Below are 19,897 nucleotides of genomic sequence, written 5' to 3' on the forward strand. Positions count from 1 at the left end.
CCATTTGTTTTACTATTGTTCTCCCATCACTCGCCCCATTTTAAATGCAGATTTTGTTTGGTTATTTTTACAGCATCAAAATTAATTTTGGACAGAGTCTCATTGTCAGTTTTCAAAAGGATTACGCCTGGGTCTGCCCAGCTCTGTAATTAAGTCTCTTTGAGACTTCCAATTCCAGCAGAAAAAATGTGCTGATAGTTTCAGCAGCATCAGAGCATTCTGCTGGCTGTGCAAGGGATGCCTGAGATGGGGCTGGAGGTGTTTTTGGCCCACCTTGTTTCTATGCCCTTTGCCCCAGCAGTTTAGGGCCAAGCTGAGATCTTCAGCTTGGAGTCAGAGGCTGGGGATGCCAGAGGGTGTTAACTCTTGCTGTACTTCCGAGGCAAGCTGCAGGACTCTGCAAGTGTTGTCCTGCTTTCCTTTCCATCTCATGGCAGTGTCCAGAGACAGGCTTAACTATTTTGGTCCAGAAACCACAAGAAGAAATAACCATGGATGTGCCCTGTTTGATCCTGTGGAGGATCTGTGTCCCACAGCACAACTGACAGGGGGTGTGGGTGCCTTGGACAGCACTTGTTGCTGCTGGAGAAGCCTGACAGTGCAGGCAGGGTGAAGTCAAGCTGGTACTCACCAGGGAGCAAAGCAACCTCTGAGCAACCTGGTCTAGTGGAAGGTGTCCCTGCCCATGGCAGGGGGATGGAACAAGATAAGCTTTAAGGTCCCTCCCAACCCAAACCCTTCTGGGATTCTGTGAAAGCGGTGACTGGCTCTGCGAACGGAGGAGGCAGTGGTGGGTGGCAGGGGATGGGGATGGAGGTGCCACAGCCATCTGGCAGACACAAAGCTGTTCATCTGTCCATGAGGGATAAAGCCCCAGAGACAGGACAGAACAAACCAGGCACAAGAAAGGAAAGAGCAAGGACAGAGGGGAGCAAAGAAAAAAAAAAGTGGAATAAATTGGGAGGAAAGAAACACAAGCTGGGTCCAAGGCACACACGAGGATTACCCCAGAGCAGGGTGATGCCCATGTGTGAGGGGTGGTGAGCTAGGTTGCAGGCTCAGCTGTCCTGCAGGGACCCTGTGTTTTCCCAAAGTCTGAGCATTTCAAACCAACTGCTTAGCCCACAAAGACTTTCCCTTTGGCAATATCGGAGCTACCGGGCTCTGGAGACTGGGGTTAAACACATGCCGTGCTGTCTGGGCTTGTGACAGCCCCTGCTTTATTAGCTCCAGCTAATTTCTGTTTGTTTGTACCAGCCTTTCCCCAGAGAGCTCTGGGGCTGTCCCTGTGTCCCTTTCTTTTCCAAATGTGTGTATATTTGATGGGGGTCACCTGCCTTCCTCCACAGCTGCCGTCTCTCACAAATGCCATGGGCAGCATTATGTTATTTTTGGGTGCTTTCAAGCCCCAGATCCTGGAGGCCTGTGGTTATAGCAGCAGACTCTTTGGCCTCTGTGACCATGCAGAACAGAGCCAAGGTTAGAAACTGGAAGGCAAAGGAGAGATATAAGAGCACTGAGGTATGTTTGTAGCTCTTGTGCCATTCTGGCATCTGATTTATGGATTTTGTTTTGTGATGTGCCTTTGAACTGGTTGGACTTGACTGTGTTGCACCTCTGCTTCTTCAGCCAGCAAAGCATTACTGCTTGCCCCTGTGTGGTCCCAGCCATGCCATGGGCTCATGCTGTGGCACTGAATGCTGTGGCACTGAAGGCTGTGATGGTTTCCTCCAACATCCCCCATAGCAATGTCCCCATTCGGGTCCCTGGGGTCATTACAGCACTGGGTGCAGAGGTGGGTCACAGGTACTCCCTTCGGGCAGGGCACAGGAGCATTTTTTCCCATGCTTGGAGATGCCTGGGCATGACCAGGACTTACTGCCATATACATTTCACCAGCGTGGCCCATCCCTCACCACCCCTCAGGTGATGCTTCCAGCTTGGGCCTGGGGCTGTTGTGGTGATTTCACTTGGGCTAAACTTCTGACTGCTCATCCCCATCTCCTCTCAGGACCAGACTACCCTGCATGATCTTACATCTCCTTTTGGGTAGCAGGGACACAGTGGGACTGGGAGATGCTGGTACGAAAGTCATGGTCCTTGGGAGATTCTTGCTTTGCATCTCTGTACAGCCCTGGTCCTTGACAGCTCCACAGTCACTGTGTGCCCACCTTAGGTAGCAAAGACTTAGTTTCACTTCAGCAATACAGAAAATACGCAAGAAGGCAAGAGCAACCCCAGCACTCCTGGATAAAAGGACATTAATGTCGTTAATATCCAGCAATCAGAATTTCTTAGAGAGAGAATAGTGCTGCATTCCCTTCCTTCCTGCTCATCCTCTGCTTGTTTAATGAAAATCAGAGACAGCCTTTAAAGAGCTGCTTAGCATTTCAATACGTTTAATATCCTCACTGATAAGGAAACGATGGATATTACCAAAAGGCCGTTCTTAAACTCTCCCCTTCTGCATCCCAGTGCTCCTGGCTTGTGTTTGTCTCAATTCCAATTCCAAACTGTCTCCTTCAATGAGGAAAAAATTATGATAAGATTATTATTTTTTTTTAATATAAAGGATACTAATACACAGCATTTCTGATAATGACAAGGAGGACAGGCATGCCAGGCCTCCCCAGCCTTGACCTGAATTGATCAGGTGCTGATTGCTCAGCTGCCCAGTGGCTCCCACAGACATTTGTAGTGGGTTTTTCTGTGGCTGGGTTTTGGTAGGGGGAGGGGCTACAGGGGTGGCTTCTGTTAGAAGCTGCCAGGAGCTTCCCCTGTCCCATGGAGCCAATGCCAGCTGGCTCCAGGACGGAATTCCTGCCGCCAGCCAAGGCCAAGGCAAACGGGAGCAATAGTAACGCCTCTGGGATAACATATTTAAGAACAGAAGATTGTTGCACAGAAAGAATTCCAGCCAGGGAAGAGCAGAGTGAGAACATTTGAGCAACAATGCAGACACCAAGGGCAGTGCAGAAGGAGGGGCAGGAGGTGCTCCAGGAGCCGGAGCTGAGGCCCTGCAGCCCGTGGGGCAGAGCAGGGTGGGGCAGCTGTGCCCCTGCAGCCCCTGGGGGAGCATCGGGGTGCAGAGACCCCCCTGCAGCCCATGGAGGCTCCCACGCTGGAGCAGGTGGATGCAGGAAGGAGGCTGTGCCCCTGTGGCAGGCCCGGGATGGAGCAGGGTCCTGGCAGGGACCTGCAGCCCGTGGAGAGGGAAGCCCAGGCTGGAACAGGTTTTTTCCAGGCAGGACTCGTGGCCCCTGTGGGGGACCCACGCCGGTACAGCTCATCCATGAGGGACTGACCCCATGGAGGAGTGACCCACGGGACAGCAGGTTGGGAAGAGCTGCTGCCTAAGGGATGGACTCACGCTGGAGAGGTCCATCCAGGACTGTTTCCTGTGGGAGGGACCCCACAGGAGCAGGGGAAGGGCTCCAACTCCTCTCCCTGAGCAGCAGCAGAAACAACAACCGACTGTGACCCCCATTCCCGTCCCCCTGCACTGCTGGGGGAGAGGAGGGAGAACACAGAAGGAGGGGTGGAGGAAAGGTGTTTTTAAGACTGTTTTATTTCTCACTTTTTGGCTCTTATCTTCTTAGTAATAAATTTAAGTACTATCCCCACTTTGAGTCTCTTTTGCCCGTGGAGGTAATCAGTCACCGACCTCTCCCAGCTCTTATCTCTACTCATGAATCATGAATCCTGTTTTTTTTTCCTCTATCCTCTGTCCAGTTGCAGAGGGAGAGTGAGGGAGAGGCTTTAGTGGGTACCTGGCATCTGGCCAGGGTCAACCCACTACACCATCCCTCATCAGGGCAAACACCCTCTCCCTGGCATTAATGGAAGCAACATGCCCATGGTAACGAGGAAGGGGACAGCACCCTCCACCTGACCATGCTGAAGGTTTAGGGGAGATCTTCAGCTGTGTCATCTCATGAAAGACCCTGGCTTGATGGCTGCTCCCGTGGGTAGGAGGCCAGGCAGTGATGGGAATACTGGTGAGCCCCAGTAAGTGCTGGGCAAGCAGGGAAGGCATCACTCCACCTGCTCCTCAGGGCAGGCACCTTGCCAAAAAAAGGGTCCTGACACTTTAGGAAAAGAACAACCCTAGAGCACCAGAGAGGGAAAAGAACCTGACAGACTGCCCAGGGGGCAGGGAGGAGGCGAGACATGGTCCCTGTGATCCTCAGCCTTGCAGCCAAGCAATTTGTCCCAGCCCTGGCACAGCACAAGGAATTACAGTGATGTAGCACCCTGATTGCTCCAGGTGAATTGTGATATGGATGTAGATAACTTGTCAGCATGTTTATGTAGCAGATGCCAATTTAAAGGGATGTCCACAGACATCTTTACATGCTGCTCACTGGAGTTCCCTGGGAATTACTGCTGACAGCTCAGGCTGGGGCACCACAGTGCAAGTTTTGCTGGGGGATGTCACAGAGACATGGAAGTGCAGGGATGTCCCACTTGTGTGGGTCCAGCACCCTCCTCCTAACCTGGGATCTCTGGAGCTTTGCCACAGGGTGGAGGGCTCAGGGTTGGAGGAGGAAGGCAGTAGGAACCAATTTGTTAGACCCCAGTTTTAAAGGTCCTTGGATTCAGGCGTGTTGCCTGGCCAAGACGTGGATGGAGCATTTTTCATGGCCATTTGGGTGGGGAAAGTCCCCCAGGATTTCTGTTTCCTTACCCGCAGGAGGATCACGGACCCCTGTGCAGTGTCTACTCAGGGTCATACTCAGCTCATCCTCCTCCTCATCCTCCTCCTCATCCTCCCTGAGCGGGACAGGGATGCACACTGGGCTTGGGAGAGGGCACCCATGTCCCATCATCTCTCCTCTTCCTGGGAAGCAGGGGACAGATGGATGAAGAGGTGTCAGGGGTTACAGAGACCTGCAGCATGACTCTGCTCCCTGCCCTGAGCATCACCTTCTCCACAGGGGAGCGGGGAGTCCTGGCTCTGCTGCTGTCCTGACACAGAATGGTGTGGCTGGGGAGAAGGTGCCACTCCCTTGATGACTGCCAGCTGTGCTGCCTCCACCAGTCTTGACCCCAGGGCACGTGGCTCTGCAAATGCCACAGGAGAGCAGAAGTGCCTGGATGTGCTGGGGAAGCGCCGGGACACCAGAGGCAGGGCTGCCCTCCACAGCCCAGGCAGAGATTTGCTTTGACAGGGCTGCAATGGGCAATCCCTGGGTGCAAAGGGCAACAACCACTCAGGTCTGAGCTGCCGAGTTACCAAGGTGGCTGTGGCCCCCCTGCTAAATGCACAGTGACCTGGGTGGGGCTCAAAGGGGGTACAGCCAGGCTTGGCTCCCTTCCTTTGCTGATCCTTCCTGTCTGAGCTGTGCTCTCCTCTCTCCACAGCATCTATAAATATCCTTCCCATCTCCGTGACAGCCCAGTGTGGGACCACAGCTGAGGGACGTGGCAAGAGACTCACCAAGGAGCAGAGGCAGCAGCATTGAGTGAGGTGGGAGAGGCACACAGCAGGCCCTGACCAGCTCAGGCCAGGGAGAACTGACTGGAAGCCTGGGGAAGGATGCAGGTGGGCAGAGAGGCCAGGGATCCTGGCATGATGCCCTCCATGCTGCTCTTTCCCAGTCTGTTTGGGGTTCCTGGGATGCCTTGTGGTCGCACATGGATCCTGCTATGGGAAGGGGTCTGCATCCCCAGCCAGGAGCACCCCAGGTTCTTTCTCAAGTGTTTGAATCTGTACCAGCTCCAACGCCCCTGACAGTGCCCAGCCTCCATGCACAGTGATTATGCACACGAGGCACATCCTGACCACAAAACCAATTGTCCAGGGAAACCAGGATGTCTGCCCCTACCCCCACACCCCTTCAGCACCCACTGTGTGTGCATTGCATCACAGTACACAGTTCACACCACCCCAGCACCTCTCTGCACCCTATTACACATCATCCTCTCTTCCCAGGGCTGACAGTGTACCTGAGAAGCCTTCCATTCCCTGGGATGGATTTGGGGCAAGCTATTCCAGAGTCACAGTGCAGCTCCTCTGGGATGCTGGGTCACAGAAAAGCCAAAAGCTGTGGGGAGATTCATTATCTAGTAGCTCTTGGCACTTTTGCAGGACTGGAGGATCCACGTTCCTGCGACACAGGAGGCTGGGATGGCATCAAGGGACTGGAGAGCCTGTGTGGGCAGCTGGGATGTGTTGATGATCTGCAGGGTGAATCTCTTGCTTTGGAGCATGGCACTGGGAGCACTGCAAAGCCAAAACTGGCTTCTGCCTTCCCAGAGCTTTGTCTCCAGAGCTTGGGACTGAGATCACCAAGTCATGGAACTGTTTGTGTTGAAAGGGACCTTGAAGACCATCTCATTCCAAACACCACTCAACAGACCAGGATGCTCCAAGCCCCATCCAACCTGGCTTTGAACAGTTCCAGGGATGGGGCAGCCACAGCTTATCTGAGTAATCTGTGCCAGGGCCTCACCACTCTCACAGGGAAGAATTTCTTCCCAGTATCCCATCTAACCCTGTCCTCTGGTAGTGGGAAGCCATTTCCCCTTGTCCTGTCACTCCAGGCCCTTGTTCAAAATCCTTCTCCAGCTCTCTTGGAGCCACTTTAGGCACTGCAAGGGACTCTAAGGTTTCCCCAGAGCCTTCTCTTCTTCAGGCTGAACCCCTCCAGCTCTCCCAGCCTGTGTCTGTAGCAGAGGGGATTCAGCCCTTGGAGCATCTTTGTGGCCCCATCTGGACTTGCTCCAATGGGTCCACATCCTTCGGATGTTGGGGCTCCAGAGCTGGAGGCAGGTGGAATCTCACAAGAGCCAAGTGGAAGATGGTGGCAGTGGGAATGCTGTTCCTCTGGCATGCCTGGTTCTGCTTGGGCACTGGGAACAGAGGGCTGAAGAATCCAGCACTGAGCTGTGACAAGCCCTTTCAGCAGAAGGAGATGTCCAGGTCAGAGCAGCAGTGTGATAGCTGGTAGAAAATCTGCTCTCCCCACCAGCTGCAGGGGTGAAACGACTGGAGCGTCCTCTGGGGCTTCCTGGTGGCTTGGGGCGATTTGGGAGACCATGGACCAAGGACCATGGACCAAGGACCTTGGTCCAAGGTCCACTGCAAAGACCACCATGTAGCTGCACCCCTGGCCCCACAGCACAGCTCAGCCTCTGCCAGCTGCCTTAGGAATGTCTGGCGTCCTCCCTGTCAGCTGTGTCCCCCCCTGAGCCGCTCTGCAAGCCCATCCCATGATACCGCTGATGACAGGATCTCTCCAGCACTGTCTCTGGACGGGCAGCTTCCCAGGCAGTCAGGGGAAAAAACCTGGAGGGACCTGAGGCCCTGTGCCGTTCCCAGGTCCTGGTGATGAGTGGTGTAGACGTGTCCCTGCAGGCACAATCCTCATCTGTTCTGAATGAGGAATTGTTGCCACCACATGCTGTGAGTCGGGCAGGGAGCCCCTCTCACTCCAGCATGTAGGAAGCTGCTGGTGGTGCCATGGGGTGCCCTGGGATGGGGTGCAGCATCTCCAGGGAACACACTGGCATACAGGGTAGAATGGAGGGTATGCAACACCCCTCCCACCCTGACCCCACTGAGCAAGTTTGAGGTGAGTTTTATCCAAGGTATGGCCTGACAGAGAGACAACAGAGAGAGGTGCTCATCCTGCCCCATGTGCCTCATCCTGGGGCGAGTTCCTGGGGCAGGGGAGAGCTGCAATCACGCATTGGTCCCTGGCTATGAGTGCATAGAGGAAGGAGCAAATAGCCCCCTGCCCGTGGCATAGGTGGGAGTCAGCATCTGTGGTTACCACAGGCAGGTATTAGTGATTGTTCAGCATTTAGATGGGGAAGCAGTCGTGGCCGCTGTAGGGGGTCTGTTGACAGATGTCGAGTGTTTAATGCTGAGCAAGGTACTCACCTGGCTTGGCAATTCTGGAGGCTTCAAGCAGGAGGGATGCAGAGGCTGTGGGAAGGATGCTCTGTGCTCCCCAGGAAGCCCAGACCCCCTGTCACAGGGCATCGGTGCCCAGTGCCCGGCCTTTTATCTGCCTGGCACAACTGCTTTGTCCTCCCAAACTGCTTTGGAAAGACCCTCTCTCAGGTGGCCAATGTGGCTGTAAACAGGGTGTTGTCAGTCCTGGCCCCGCTGTCCCCTGCTCCCACTGCCCCAACTCAAGGGCAAGCAGACAGTGTCTATCCCAGAACTATGTGGCCTGTAAAGCATCAGGGTGGAGGGTGTCCTACCTGTCTTCCTCAGACATGCAAGGGGACCACTTACAAGGGGTTTTCCTCTCCATGCACACCGGGACGGACGGGTAACCCCATCCCCTTCACACCTGACCCCGACCGAGTGCAGAGCTCCCTCCTGCAGGGAGCTGCAAGTTTGTGTCTCGCCGCAGCCGGCCGAGAGCAGCGAAGAGGGATGGGCGGCACGGGGAGCAGCGGGGACTGCTGGAGCACTGCGAGGGCGGGAGGACGAGTGAAAGTGGGGAGCGGGAGCCCGAGTCGGATGCCGGGTCTGGGTACAGCGTGCGCGTGTGGCGCGGGAAGGGGGGCTCGCTGCAGAGCCCACCCAGCCCATTGGCTTGCGAGCGGTGACGGGCAGGCTGCTCCCTCCCTGCTCGCTCGCCTGTGTGGCTGCGAGCAATGTGCGCAAAGTGCCTTTGCATTAGCCGGTGAGTGCCGTAGCTCTGGACAGAGGTAGCTCGCTCGCAGAGGTGCTGGGACGACAGAGGTGGCCCTGTCCCGCGCCTAGTGGCCCCGCCGGACCATGGCATGGGCACAGGGGGGTCTGACATCCTCGCTCTCCATCGTCATCACGTTGACTGCCTGCCTCTCTGCCACCACCAGCGAAGGTAGGAACCGGGGTGGCCCTGGAGGGACGGGGCAGTGTTGGGGGGACCCACGGGATCGCTGCGGCTGTTTGGATGTGTCTGCCGGGCTTAGGTCTGCCGGGTTTGGCTTCTCCGTGCTCCCAGGGGAACGCAGCTCCAGGTTCCTGCCTGGCTGAGTTTGCTGATCCTGGAGCTTTTGCACCAGAGGCAAAACTTTGGAGCTGGGCAGGAAGACCTGATTCTGCAGCAATGCCGGCAGCTCTGCCTCCCTCCCCTGCCGGGGCTCTGCTGCAGCACGCAGGGGTGGCTGCAGAAGGGACGGGGATACCGGCACCAGCCCAGCCATGGCGATCCCCACCGCCAGAGCTGGCAGCAGCGCAGGGCCGTGCATGTTGGCCGAGCAGCACGGGCTGGGATGGAGTGAGCAGGTGGGCATGGGAAGGTGTGCAGAGGATGCAGGGAGCTGGAAAGGGCACTCAGGTGGGAAACTTCTTGTGAGAGAAAGGGCTGGAAACTTCTGAAGTAGAAAGCAGGGATGCAGCCAGGGATCCTCTCCCGACATATTGGTGTCAGCCACATCAGGCCTGCTCCCTCCACCCGGCTGCTCTGCCCTGCTTCTGGCTGCCCTCATCCCTGGCCTTTGTCCATGTTCCTACTCTGGTGTCTCAGTTTTCTCTCTGAGAACTCAGCTTCGGCAGTGCTGCTCCTGCTCTTGCCACCCACCCGTTCTCCTGCCTCCCTCTGTGCTGGCAGCAGCGGCACGGCTGCTTCCTGGGTCTGCTGATCTTCATCACCAGAGATCTGCCGTTCCCGCTCCCGAGCGTGTCCTTGGCACTGGCAGCAGCATCCTTCCTCCCTTCTGCTGTGCCTGAGAGCCACGGCAGCTCTGCAGCGAGCCCTGGGGCCGGTGTCCCTACCCCATGCTGGCAGTGGCACCTCTCCCTTACCCTGCCCCTGCATCCCTGCCATCCTTCTGGCATGCTGAGGCCCCTGGGCTGGCGCTGCTGTGCCTCATGCGCTTTGTGGTGCCCCGCTGGGCCAGCTCCTTGTGCTTACTGCTGTCTTCCAACACACACCAGCACCTTCCTCCCTTCCGTTCCCCACTTCCAGTTATTTGCTGGTCCTAACCCTGTTTTCTGCCCACTGCCCACTTCCTGGCCCTCCTCCTGCTCCTTTCCTCATCAGCTTTCCTGCCCGTGCAGGGAGATTGCATTGGGTCTCACTCCTGGGCATGGGCAATGAGGGTGCAGGATGGGGCCCCAGCACCCTGACAACTCCAGCCCTTGCTTGGTTTCTGCTCTGTGGTGCGGGATGCTGCCCTGTGCCCCAAGCCCCGGGCAGAGAGCAGTGCAGGACGCTGCCCATGCTGCCCTGGGTGCTGCAGCCCCACAAAGCCAAACAGCCCTGCCTGGACTTGGCGGACCTCGGGCATGGACAAACCAGGCTGGGGCCTCTTTGCTGTCTTCTGCAGAGGAGATCACTGGCTGCTGGGGTGGATTTTATGGTGTCTGCACGGACAGCCAGGCCTGGGTGCTGGGTGACATCAGGAAAAATTGTGGGACGCTCCAGCAAGCTGTTGGTGCTCTGTCCTCCGCCCCTGAAGATGCTCCTGGCTCTGGATGCTGTGGATCCTGTGCCGTGGGACGGGGCAGCTCAGTGCCAGCCGGGCCCCGCAACACGGGTGGTGGAGCTGCGGGTGTGGCTGCAGGCTCCTGCCAGCTCCCAGTGTCCCAGGGTGCTGGGATGGGCTGGGAGCAGCGCCCGTTCTGGGGCAGCTGTGGTGCTGGTTGTTGAGCACCCTGGCACGGAGATGGGGCTGGAAATGTGGGGAGATGCTGCAGAGTGCAGCCCAGCCCTGGGGTCTCCCACACTCCAGTCGTGCCAGGCGTGACCACCCCATTCCTACTGCACATGGTGCACGCGGGCACGGAGTGAGGGCGTCGCCACGGCACAAGGGTGCCCCGTTGCCCGTCACCTCTGCCTGCTCCCACAGCCTCTCCATGCCCTGCATCCCTGGCTGTGCTCCCTGGCAAACCCAACACTGGTTTGAGAACTGCAGGGTAGAAAATTACAGCCGCAAAGCAGACTTCAGGCCGGGTGTGCTGCGCTTCGCATGCGCGTGTTGGGAGGCAATTTGTGTATAAAAACACGTATTAACCAAAAAAACCAGCCTCAATCCTGGGTTTTTTCCTCTTCCAAGAGCTCCCAGCGCCTTTCTCTTTCCTGAAAGATTTGTTCCAAGAAGTTTTAAGCTCATATTTTTTTATTCCTTTCAGTCTTGCATGCGGTGGGTACCCAAGAAATAGGAGGAAAAGGGAATCACCATTCCATGGGAATCCCCCATTTCGGCACGGCAGCCATTGCAAAATGCATCGAAAGCCAAAACTCAGATTTTTTTTTTTAATAGATTAGTGAAAATTTGCAGGACGTGGAAGACTGTTATTTGGAGCACTGTAAAAAAGATTTGTCTGAAATTGTCAAATTGCTTTAGAGCAGGGAAGTATAAAAGTTGTTTTTAATAATATGAAGATAGTGTGAGAGACTAAAATATTTACACTATTGCACACTGAGTTGCACAGGTGAAAATAATAAAGTGGGTGTTTTATATGATACCACAAATTGAAGTTAAATAATAAAATATGAAATATCTTTGTTGTATTGAAAGAAAATCGGACGAGCAGAAATTACCACATTTGGAGCTTGGGCAGGGGGTAAAAAAAATCATATTTTCTGCCAAAAAACGGCACTTAAATGCTGCTGGTGGGATCTGCTTCCTCCGAGGTGATGCCCGTGAGGCAGACAACCTTCATCCCCATCACAGTGCAGACCCCATGGCCTGTGGGTGAGCTTGAGTGGGACTGCCATGCAGGAAAGGGGGATCTGGGACATCTCCCCCAGCATTTTGGGGCACGTAGGTCTGGACGAGGCGGACAGCAAGTGATAGGGACACAGTGGTGATGTACAGGGGAGGATGCAGAGCTGATGACAAGGGGATGCTTGTCTTCTCCTCGCACCACGGGTTTGGGGATTGAGGTGTTGTGTTCCTCCACTCAACAGGGATGGATGGGGTGTAGGAGAGCACTGGGATCCTCAGGAAATCCCGGCCGCTTGCCGCGCTACCGAAACGGGGGCCAGAGGAAGGGTCCGTGGCGGCCTCCCCCACTAATCTCTCATTGTAATCTCATTAATTGCCTCTCTGCTCAAACAGAAAAACTCATCTGCACATTTATTCAGTGCTACTTTCCTACCCCTCTGCAGCGATGCTGAAGTCGGGGCCGGGGGAGAAGCAAAGCGCTGAAAGGGAGAGGAAATCGCCTTTTCTGTGTTCAAAAGGCTGTGGGGATGTGTGTTCCTCTGTAAGAATAGGAAACAAGAGAGTTTAGGCATACAGACTTCTAGTGATGGGAGATGGAGAAGGATTAGTTTAAAACAGGGAGTTGATTCGGGCTATGCTTGTAAAAAAAAAAAAAAAATTTGGGGGTGTTTAATTTTTTTTATTTCTCCCCAAAACGCTGATATAAAGCATTTGCTATAAAGCATGCTGATATTGCTTGATTTTAGGTAGGCTCACGGGGATATATTTCTGGGTGTCATCTTCATTTCCATCCTTCCTGTATTAACAGCTTATAAAACTTCTGAAAATCAAGCCCCCAAATTTGCAGAAAAAAAAATAACATGGCAGCGCACAAAACACACCTGCTCTGTGAGGTTTTTCATTCTCCTCGAATTCTTGTTTCCTGAAATCACGAGGAGTTTGTTTCCAGTGACAATAAATGGGCACCCATCTTGGCGACGGTGAAAATGGATCTGATGAAGCCCAATTTAAGTACAACCGAAAACCCGGTGAATTGCTACATGGAAGAAAGAATTCCCTATTTTTTTTTTTTTTTTGCTTACTGAGAAATTATTAGAAACATATTTTACCCGAAAAGAAAAGCAACGACTCGGCGGCAAACCCCAGCCCCAAAAGATGCTCAGGGAGAGGAGGGAGAGAGGAGGGAAGGAGAGAGGCTCATCCCAGGCATCCTGCCGGGGTTGGTGAGCGGGTCCTGGCAGGCAGGACCTGGGGAAGTGGGGGTTTCACTGAGACATCCCGACACCTCTGCTCTTTGTTCCGGTTGGGTCCCGTGTTCCGCCCGTGTCCTGTGTTCTGCCGTCCCCACCGGCCTCGCTGGCAGCCTTTGGTGCTGCCTTTATCTCCAGGGAACATCCATTCATATGATAACTCTATTCATACCCTGACAGTTTTTTGATAGTTCATTCTCCCAACCCAGCCTGTTCGCCTGGCCAACACTCAAAATGATTCCTCTCTCACAGGGAGGTGATTAACCCCTTCGGCCCTGCTAGTTCAGAAGTGAGTGGTGGGATCAGCCGGGTGTTATTTCCTTCAAAACTAAACAAAACCCCCCGTGTCTTGCCCACGCCAATGTGCAGCACTCGGGGTCATAAATAACAACATAAGATGTAACTCCTTAATTGATCAGATCCAGGCACACCAATAAAGCCTAAAGAAGTGTGTTTGGCCCAGGAACTGAGTCCAGGAAAGTATTCGCCTTTTATCTGAAGGCATCCGCAAAAGCAGACCCAGCCCTGCCTTTAATAATCCCTTCCAAGGGTTCATCAGTCCCAGCCTTTAAAGATTGTCCCTCTCTTTCCCTAATAAAAATTTGCCTGGCTTCACCTTCCAGCCATTTGTTCTTGTTAGGCTTTTCCTGCAGGATTAAAGAGCCCATATTTTTCAGCTGTGAAAGTGTGCTGAGCGCACCCGGGCACCTCTCAGCCCTCGCGGGCATGAGCAGATTGGGCTCTGCAGGTTCCCTTCTGGGATATTTTTTTACCTCCAGCCCTGGTATCACAGTTGTGCCTGTGGTGTTTTCTGCTCTGTCTCCAGTTTCTCATATTTAAAATGCTTATTTAACCACATCAGTGAGTGGTAACAAGTGCTGGCTGCAGCTGGATCGACCAGCTCTGTCCCAGCTCTGTCCCAGCTCCATCCCAGCATCAACAATGAACAATGCCACAAGTCCCTGGATCCTTCCTTGGATGAAGTACCTCCTGTTTTATGTACCTCCCATGCAATTTTTAAGGACTTTTGTGATATTTAATTACCAGTGGTATGAGATATTCAGCCTGTCCCCTCAAACGCGGTTAGTATTGGTATTTTTGTCTGCGAAAATGTTCCATTTTAGAAAGCTATTTTTAAGACAGCAAAGGCAAAAGCCTTTAAAAGAAATTATCTTGCTTTAAAAATGTCACTGGGGTACAAACAGCTCAGCACAGTTCAGGGTGGCCAACTGGTGTGAGAGCAAAGACATCCTCAGAGAAATTAGGGAAAAAGCATCCGACAGCCTGAAAAACTGCCATGCAAAGCCCCTCCAGATAATCCAGATAAGCGAGCACATTTGTAAAACCCATGTTTCCCTAGTGAGGATTCCAGAGAGGATAACACTGAAATCTTTGCCAGGACTGCTGGGACACAGGGGTTCATGGGAAGGGCAGGGTGTCATTTTCGGGGTACTGCAGGGTTTGTCCTGCTCCTGGACTCCAGGATCTGAGACAGGCACAGGTCTCCAGTGCCTGAGTCACTGTGGATGGGATGGGAAGGGACAGTTTTGCGTAAGAAATCTGCAAAATGCCAAACAGGCAGGAGATAACAGAGTGGACACGCGACTTATGGGTAGGGAGTGAGATGCTCCAGGATAAGGACCTGGGATAGTGTTAGAAGCTTACCTGGCATGAGCTTCAATGCCTAAAAAATGCAGCAAAGGTCAGAAACCTCAGTGACCAAAGCCGAAAAAGCGTTTGTGTCAATTTTGTTATACCCAACAGATGTGAGAAAAGAGAAGAGGGAGTCAGGTTTTGGCCATCAGGGACGTGGCTCATGTCCCACCACACACACAGCTGGTGTGAGGATTCTTGGACAAACCCTTCTGGACATGACTCCCATTTCTTGGAGTCTGTACCACATAGGTTTTGCTGACTGCAAGCAGAGGACATGTATTTTGTGCTAGAAAACTTCTGTATGGTTTTGAAAGGCTGTCATGATATTGCATTGCTGGTGGCACGAGGTGTTTATTCTGTTCCTGTGCCTGGGTTTGGATGCCGGTTCAAGCTTCTGGGCTTGGAGATAGTGGTCAGGGATGCCAGGAGCCACCCTTTGGTGGCATGGGGGTTCAGTGGATCAGTTCTTGCAGGTCTTCAGGCAGATGAGATGCCAAGGGGTGGCTGTGCAAGGCACAGGCTCCTCTCTGCTGATGGATAGGGCCATATCGTCTCGCCGTCCCTCAGGCTGGGGACACTGGGATGGAAAGGACTCGTGTGACTCCCAGATGGCCAAATCCAGACCTGGGGACACCAGTTGTGCCAAGCCCTCGAGGGTCCAGGGCCACAGGGACTCCAGTGCCTGTCCCTTTCCCAGCCTCACCGTTGTTCTGCTCTTTCCTCTGCTCACATCAGACTGATGGAATTTCTTGCCTCCCTGACCTTTCTCACCCCCTATCCCCAGAGGCTTCTCACCTCCTCCTCTGGCTTCTGCCCTGAATTACAAGTCCAGCCACCCCTTGAGTTCAAAATAGTTCCTTCCCCGCTGGCACAAGCTCCAGGACCAGCGACAGGGAAGAATGTGCTCACCCTTCACTCTGAGCCCCGTGTCTGGCTCCACGCACCCCGTCCTCAAGCCCTGGGACAGCCCAGGGGGGGTTGACATTTCCAGTCAGTTATTTATGTCCATCTCTGCCCACACACTCCTTGCATTGAAACCTGTGAGTGCCACAGTGCAGGGATACACACCAGAACCGGGGACATACACCCCAGTACTGGGGATACACACCAGTAATGGGGATACACACCAGTACTGGGGATATGCACCAGCACTGTAACTCCCTGCCCAGCAGTGGGGAGTGTGTGGGCTTTCATTTGGGTCTCCTAAGCCAGTGTGCCCAGCCCTTCCTGTCTATCCCACTGCAGACAAGCATCAGGAGTCTCAAAGTGAGCAGGAAACACGACATTTTACTCTATTTTCTCACCCGTAGTTTTGAGAGGGAACATCTTTTTGCCGTTTGGCTTTTGATGTGCCTTTTTTTTTTTTCTTCTGGGAAATAAAAAAACCTGCCCTATAATTTCAAGGTTTCTAGCTTTAGAAATACTTTATTCAGGGTGTTTTGTTTTGTTTCATTTTTTTACATTATTTCACAACACCTCAGCCCTACCGCAGGTTATGCTCTTGCGCTGCACATTATCTCACATGATATCATGCAGGGGCTGGAAGGATCAGGTTGATAATTTTATTTTTAAAACCTGAACTGCAGCTTTTTATTAGCACTGATTGAACAAACAAGCTTTCTTCCTACATCAAAGTATCTCCTGCTCTGGGTATAGTGAAAAGGGGTGACCCTCTGGGCAGTCCTTATGGGCATTACCGCTCCTGATGCATTACAAAACGATATAAAATTAAATACAGGAAGTTCACAGCAACAATCTGGAGGTCTGAGAAGAAATCCTGAAACGGGAATTAGGGCATGGCCAAAAAGCAGCACTGCTTTCGTTTGAAAATGTTTCTTTTTAGCTTGTTTTTGGTTTTCTTGGGGGGGGGGGGGGTTGTTTTTTTTGGTTGTTTTTGGTTTATGGTTTGGTTTTTTTTTTTTTTTTGGATGGTTGTTTGGTTTTTTTTTTGGTTTGGTTTTGGGGGGAGGGGTTGTTGTTGGTTTTTTTTTCCCTAGCCTGATTCTGGCATTTCCAGTAGTGTGGAAATCCTGCATTTGGTGACATTTTTTTAGATCTACCCACCTTGCTTTTCTAAACTCCTTCTCTGGGCAGCCGAGGCCGGTGGGTGCTGAGGTGAGCACCATCCCTGCTGTGTCCTTAGGATGTGCAGCCTTGTGGATGAGCAGCTGCTGGACAAATCCCACCTGGATCCAGTCTCTGGTCTGGCAGAGCAGCACCCCACTGCTGCAGTGCTGACCCAGGTTTGTGGGGAACATCCCCTGTGCACAGGTCCCACATGGGGAGAGCTGAACTACCTCCCAGGCTTGCTGCTCCTCCCTCTAAGCCCCAATGCTTGGCCTCCCGTGTGGGGGAATAAATGGTTATTTTTCATTCCTTAAAGATAAATATTGTCCCAGGGATCAGGAAGCTGAAAGTGAAGCTTCCCGTCCTTTCCTCCTGCCATGTTCCAAGGCCGGTAAGACACAGCTTTGTGTCTCAGCTTTGGAAAGGTTGCAGCTGGCTATTCAGCAGGCTCTTGGATTAAACGGTGGGACACAAATAGCTGACCCAACCCGGCCCCATCTGCCCCTTCAAAGTCCTGCTCGATCTTACAGGAAATAAATGACACTGGCTCTTGTCCCCCTTCTCTCAGGGAGCCTTCCCTGTCCCTTTCCTGTACCCTGACTTTCTTCCTGCTGTGGATAACCCTCCCTGTGTTGTCCCCCCATGGAATGGGGCTGGTGTGGGGTGTGCAGACCCGCTTGGGGCCGCAGAGCTGAGCCTGCTAGTCTTTGGGCAGCGGGGAGCAGGAGTGCCAAACCGCGCTGATAAGAGTTTAATTATCGATGCAAAAGGCGTTGTTGCATGGGGGGGAGCCTGGCTGTGAATCTTGGGAGGCCTTTGAAGTTGTGATGGAGAGGAACTGAAGCCCAAGGGAACAGGGCTGCTCCCACTGACCCTTCCTCCCCACGCCTGCGCTACAAAGCCCCTGCCTAGGAGGGAGATGGTGGAGTAATTAGAGGAAGGACTGCAGTGGGTTAACAATTAGTGAGGGTGCTCAGAGCTCTCTTTGGTCCCCCACTGCTCTTCCAGAGGCTGGGGCTCAGCACATCCCCCAGCATGTCAGCCCCAGACTTGTTTCACCACCCCCCCATGCACCTCTGGGTGGGCTGAAGATCCATGTGCTCCCTTAGAAACCATGAGCCCATTTCTGAGCCTGGGACACTTGGATGTGAGACCCCGAGGTGTTCATGCATCTGTTTGTAGGGATGTAATACATCCCTGCAGGAGCTGTGGCCACCAGTGTAAGTGCTGCAAAGGATACCTGAGCACTCACTCTTTATAGATGATATAGGTATAAATATAGATATTGATATAGATATAAATGATACAGATATAAACATAGATATAAGAGATAGGTGTAGATATATGACAAGAGAGAGATGGTTCCAGGAAAAACTCACGTCCTCTGGATGTTAGTCCCTGCCTCAGCTTCCTCATTCATCCCAAGCAGTGTTTGGGATTTAGTAGATATGGGTACGGACACAAATATAGATACAGATCCAAAAATAAAGGCAGAAGTAGAAATACAATATACATATACATCATATACAGATTCATACACTTTGACTCCTGTCTAATCTTTGGCTATGAGGCTGCAATGTGCACTACTCACGCCCCATTACAACTTTCTGCAGCAAGAGGGTCTGCCTTACGTGAGCCTCCGTCTCCAGACCCCAGTTGGTGCTGGGAAGCAACCTGCTCGCTCCTAGGTGCTTCCATTTGAAAGGGCAATCAGGCTTGACAGCTTTTCCACCAGGGCGAGAATTTCCCCTGACACCTCCTGGTGTTTTGGCTCAATACGCCGAGGCAAGGCCAAGGCACAGAATAGGGGAGCGACAAAATGGTGCTCAGGAAAACAAAATGGAGCTCGCAGTTTGAGACTGATACGTGCAGACAGTCCATAACATCAAACAGAATCGCCCAGCTGTAGGAGAGAGAGGTCTCCCAAACCGACACATTTTCTGGAAAAAAAAAAAAAAATAAAAAGTTTCAGCTGAAAGGGGTCCTTTGTGGGGGTCTCGCTCGCCCTCCGGCAGCGAGGGCGGGCTCTGAGCGTCACCCCTGGAGAAGCGGCGCAGCCGGGAGATCACCTGCGAGGGGCTGGATGGGCACTTGTCGCATGGTTCCCTCCAGAGTTGGGCTGTAACAGGTTGGGTTTTGGGAGACTGTTGGTCTGCCTGTATCCGAGCACGGCACGTCGCAGTGCTGCTGGATGGCCACTTGTATCCACGGGTGTGTGTGCTATACCAGGAGTTAACGCAAGAGCTCTCGGACACGCAATGCCTTTATGTTTGTACAGAGCCTGCCACAGTGGGCTTAATGCACAGGGCTCCCGTGCACTTGGCTGAACTGCTTGTGAGAGAGTAAAATGAAATAGCTTATCCCTCTCCCTGCAAAGAGACATGAGGAATCTGGCCACGGATGCAAGATGGTGGGCACCAAAGCACCCACAAGGAGATGACTCCTCCATCTCTGTGGGACTGGGTGAAAACGACGTGGTCAGCATATGGGTGTGGCAAGGAGGCTCCAGCTTGCACACACCCCTGTGCAGACAAGTCTGGGGTACACCCCACTATGTGGTCTCAACATTGTTCCTTGTGACATGATGCTCCCACTGGATCCTGGTCCACGCAGGCTCTTCGTGCTGCCTGGGGAACAGTGGGAGGCACCCACATCCACTGCAGAGCATCTCGGCGTGGGAAAGAGGGTGTGGAGACCACGGTGGGGGGGGAGAGAGGGTCTGTGAAAACTGCCCCCTCCCTGCAACCTGCCCGCTGAGGGTCACCAGGACCGTGCTCCTGCTCTGTGAGCAGGGAAACTCCCAAACCTGGGCTCCTGCTGGGCGAATTACCCAGGGAAAATAGGCAGAAAATCTTCAGATTAACAATAACAAATAAAAATGGATTTGAGATCTTCGAGGTAATTACTCCATACTGAGGGCAAGGGGCCTCCTTAGCAGTGGGAGCAGTGCCGTGTGGGGAGCGGAGGGGCTCAGCCTGCTGTTGGGCCAATGGAGCCACACAAGAAACCCTGGAAATTCTTTCAAATTGTTCTGCTAACATTAATAAATGCCTCAAAAGCTCCTAATCTGCTCTGTCAGAAGCATGACGTACGGGTGTTTCACAGCCAGCTCACGTCTCTGCTCCCCTCTCCCCCCCTCTCCTTCCCTGCCTGGTAATAGTAAATGAAAGTGGCACCCGTTCCTCGGGCTGCAGGGACCAGCCTCACGCTGAGCTCGGGCTCTGCCAGGGCTGGAGCTGCTGTCCTTACGTGCCCCGTCCCCGCTGAGACAAAGCTGGGCCTTGCACCAAGACCAGTGTCCCTCC

The 19,897-nt window shown here is 53.3% G+C and overlaps 1 protein-coding gene across 2 annotated transcripts in view; it reads left to right on the top strand.

Annotated features, from left to right (window-relative positions):
* The first annotated feature begins 8,645 nt into the window (after nucleotides 1-8,645).
* The window catches only part of EPHA8 (EPH receptor A8), a 47,871-nt gene continuing 36,619 nt past the window's right edge, over nucleotides 8,646-19,897 (top strand). For both annotated transcript variants that reach the window (XM_027658008.1, XM_027658009.1), the window contains exon 1: nucleotides 8,646-8,825. In XM_027658008.1, the coding sequence (XP_027513809.1) occupies nucleotides 8,741-8,825 (85 nt within the window). In that variant the 5' untranslated portion in view covers nucleotides 8,646-8,740. The remainder of the gene's footprint in view (nucleotides 8,826-19,897) is intronic.

Source organism: Corapipo altera, unplaced genomic scaffold (genome assembly GCF_003945725.1).
Source record: "Corapipo altera isolate COAL_440 unplaced genomic scaffold, ASM394572v1 301, whole genome shotgun sequence".
NCBI lineage: Eukaryota > Metazoa > Chordata > Aves > Passeriformes > Pipridae > Corapipo > Corapipo altera.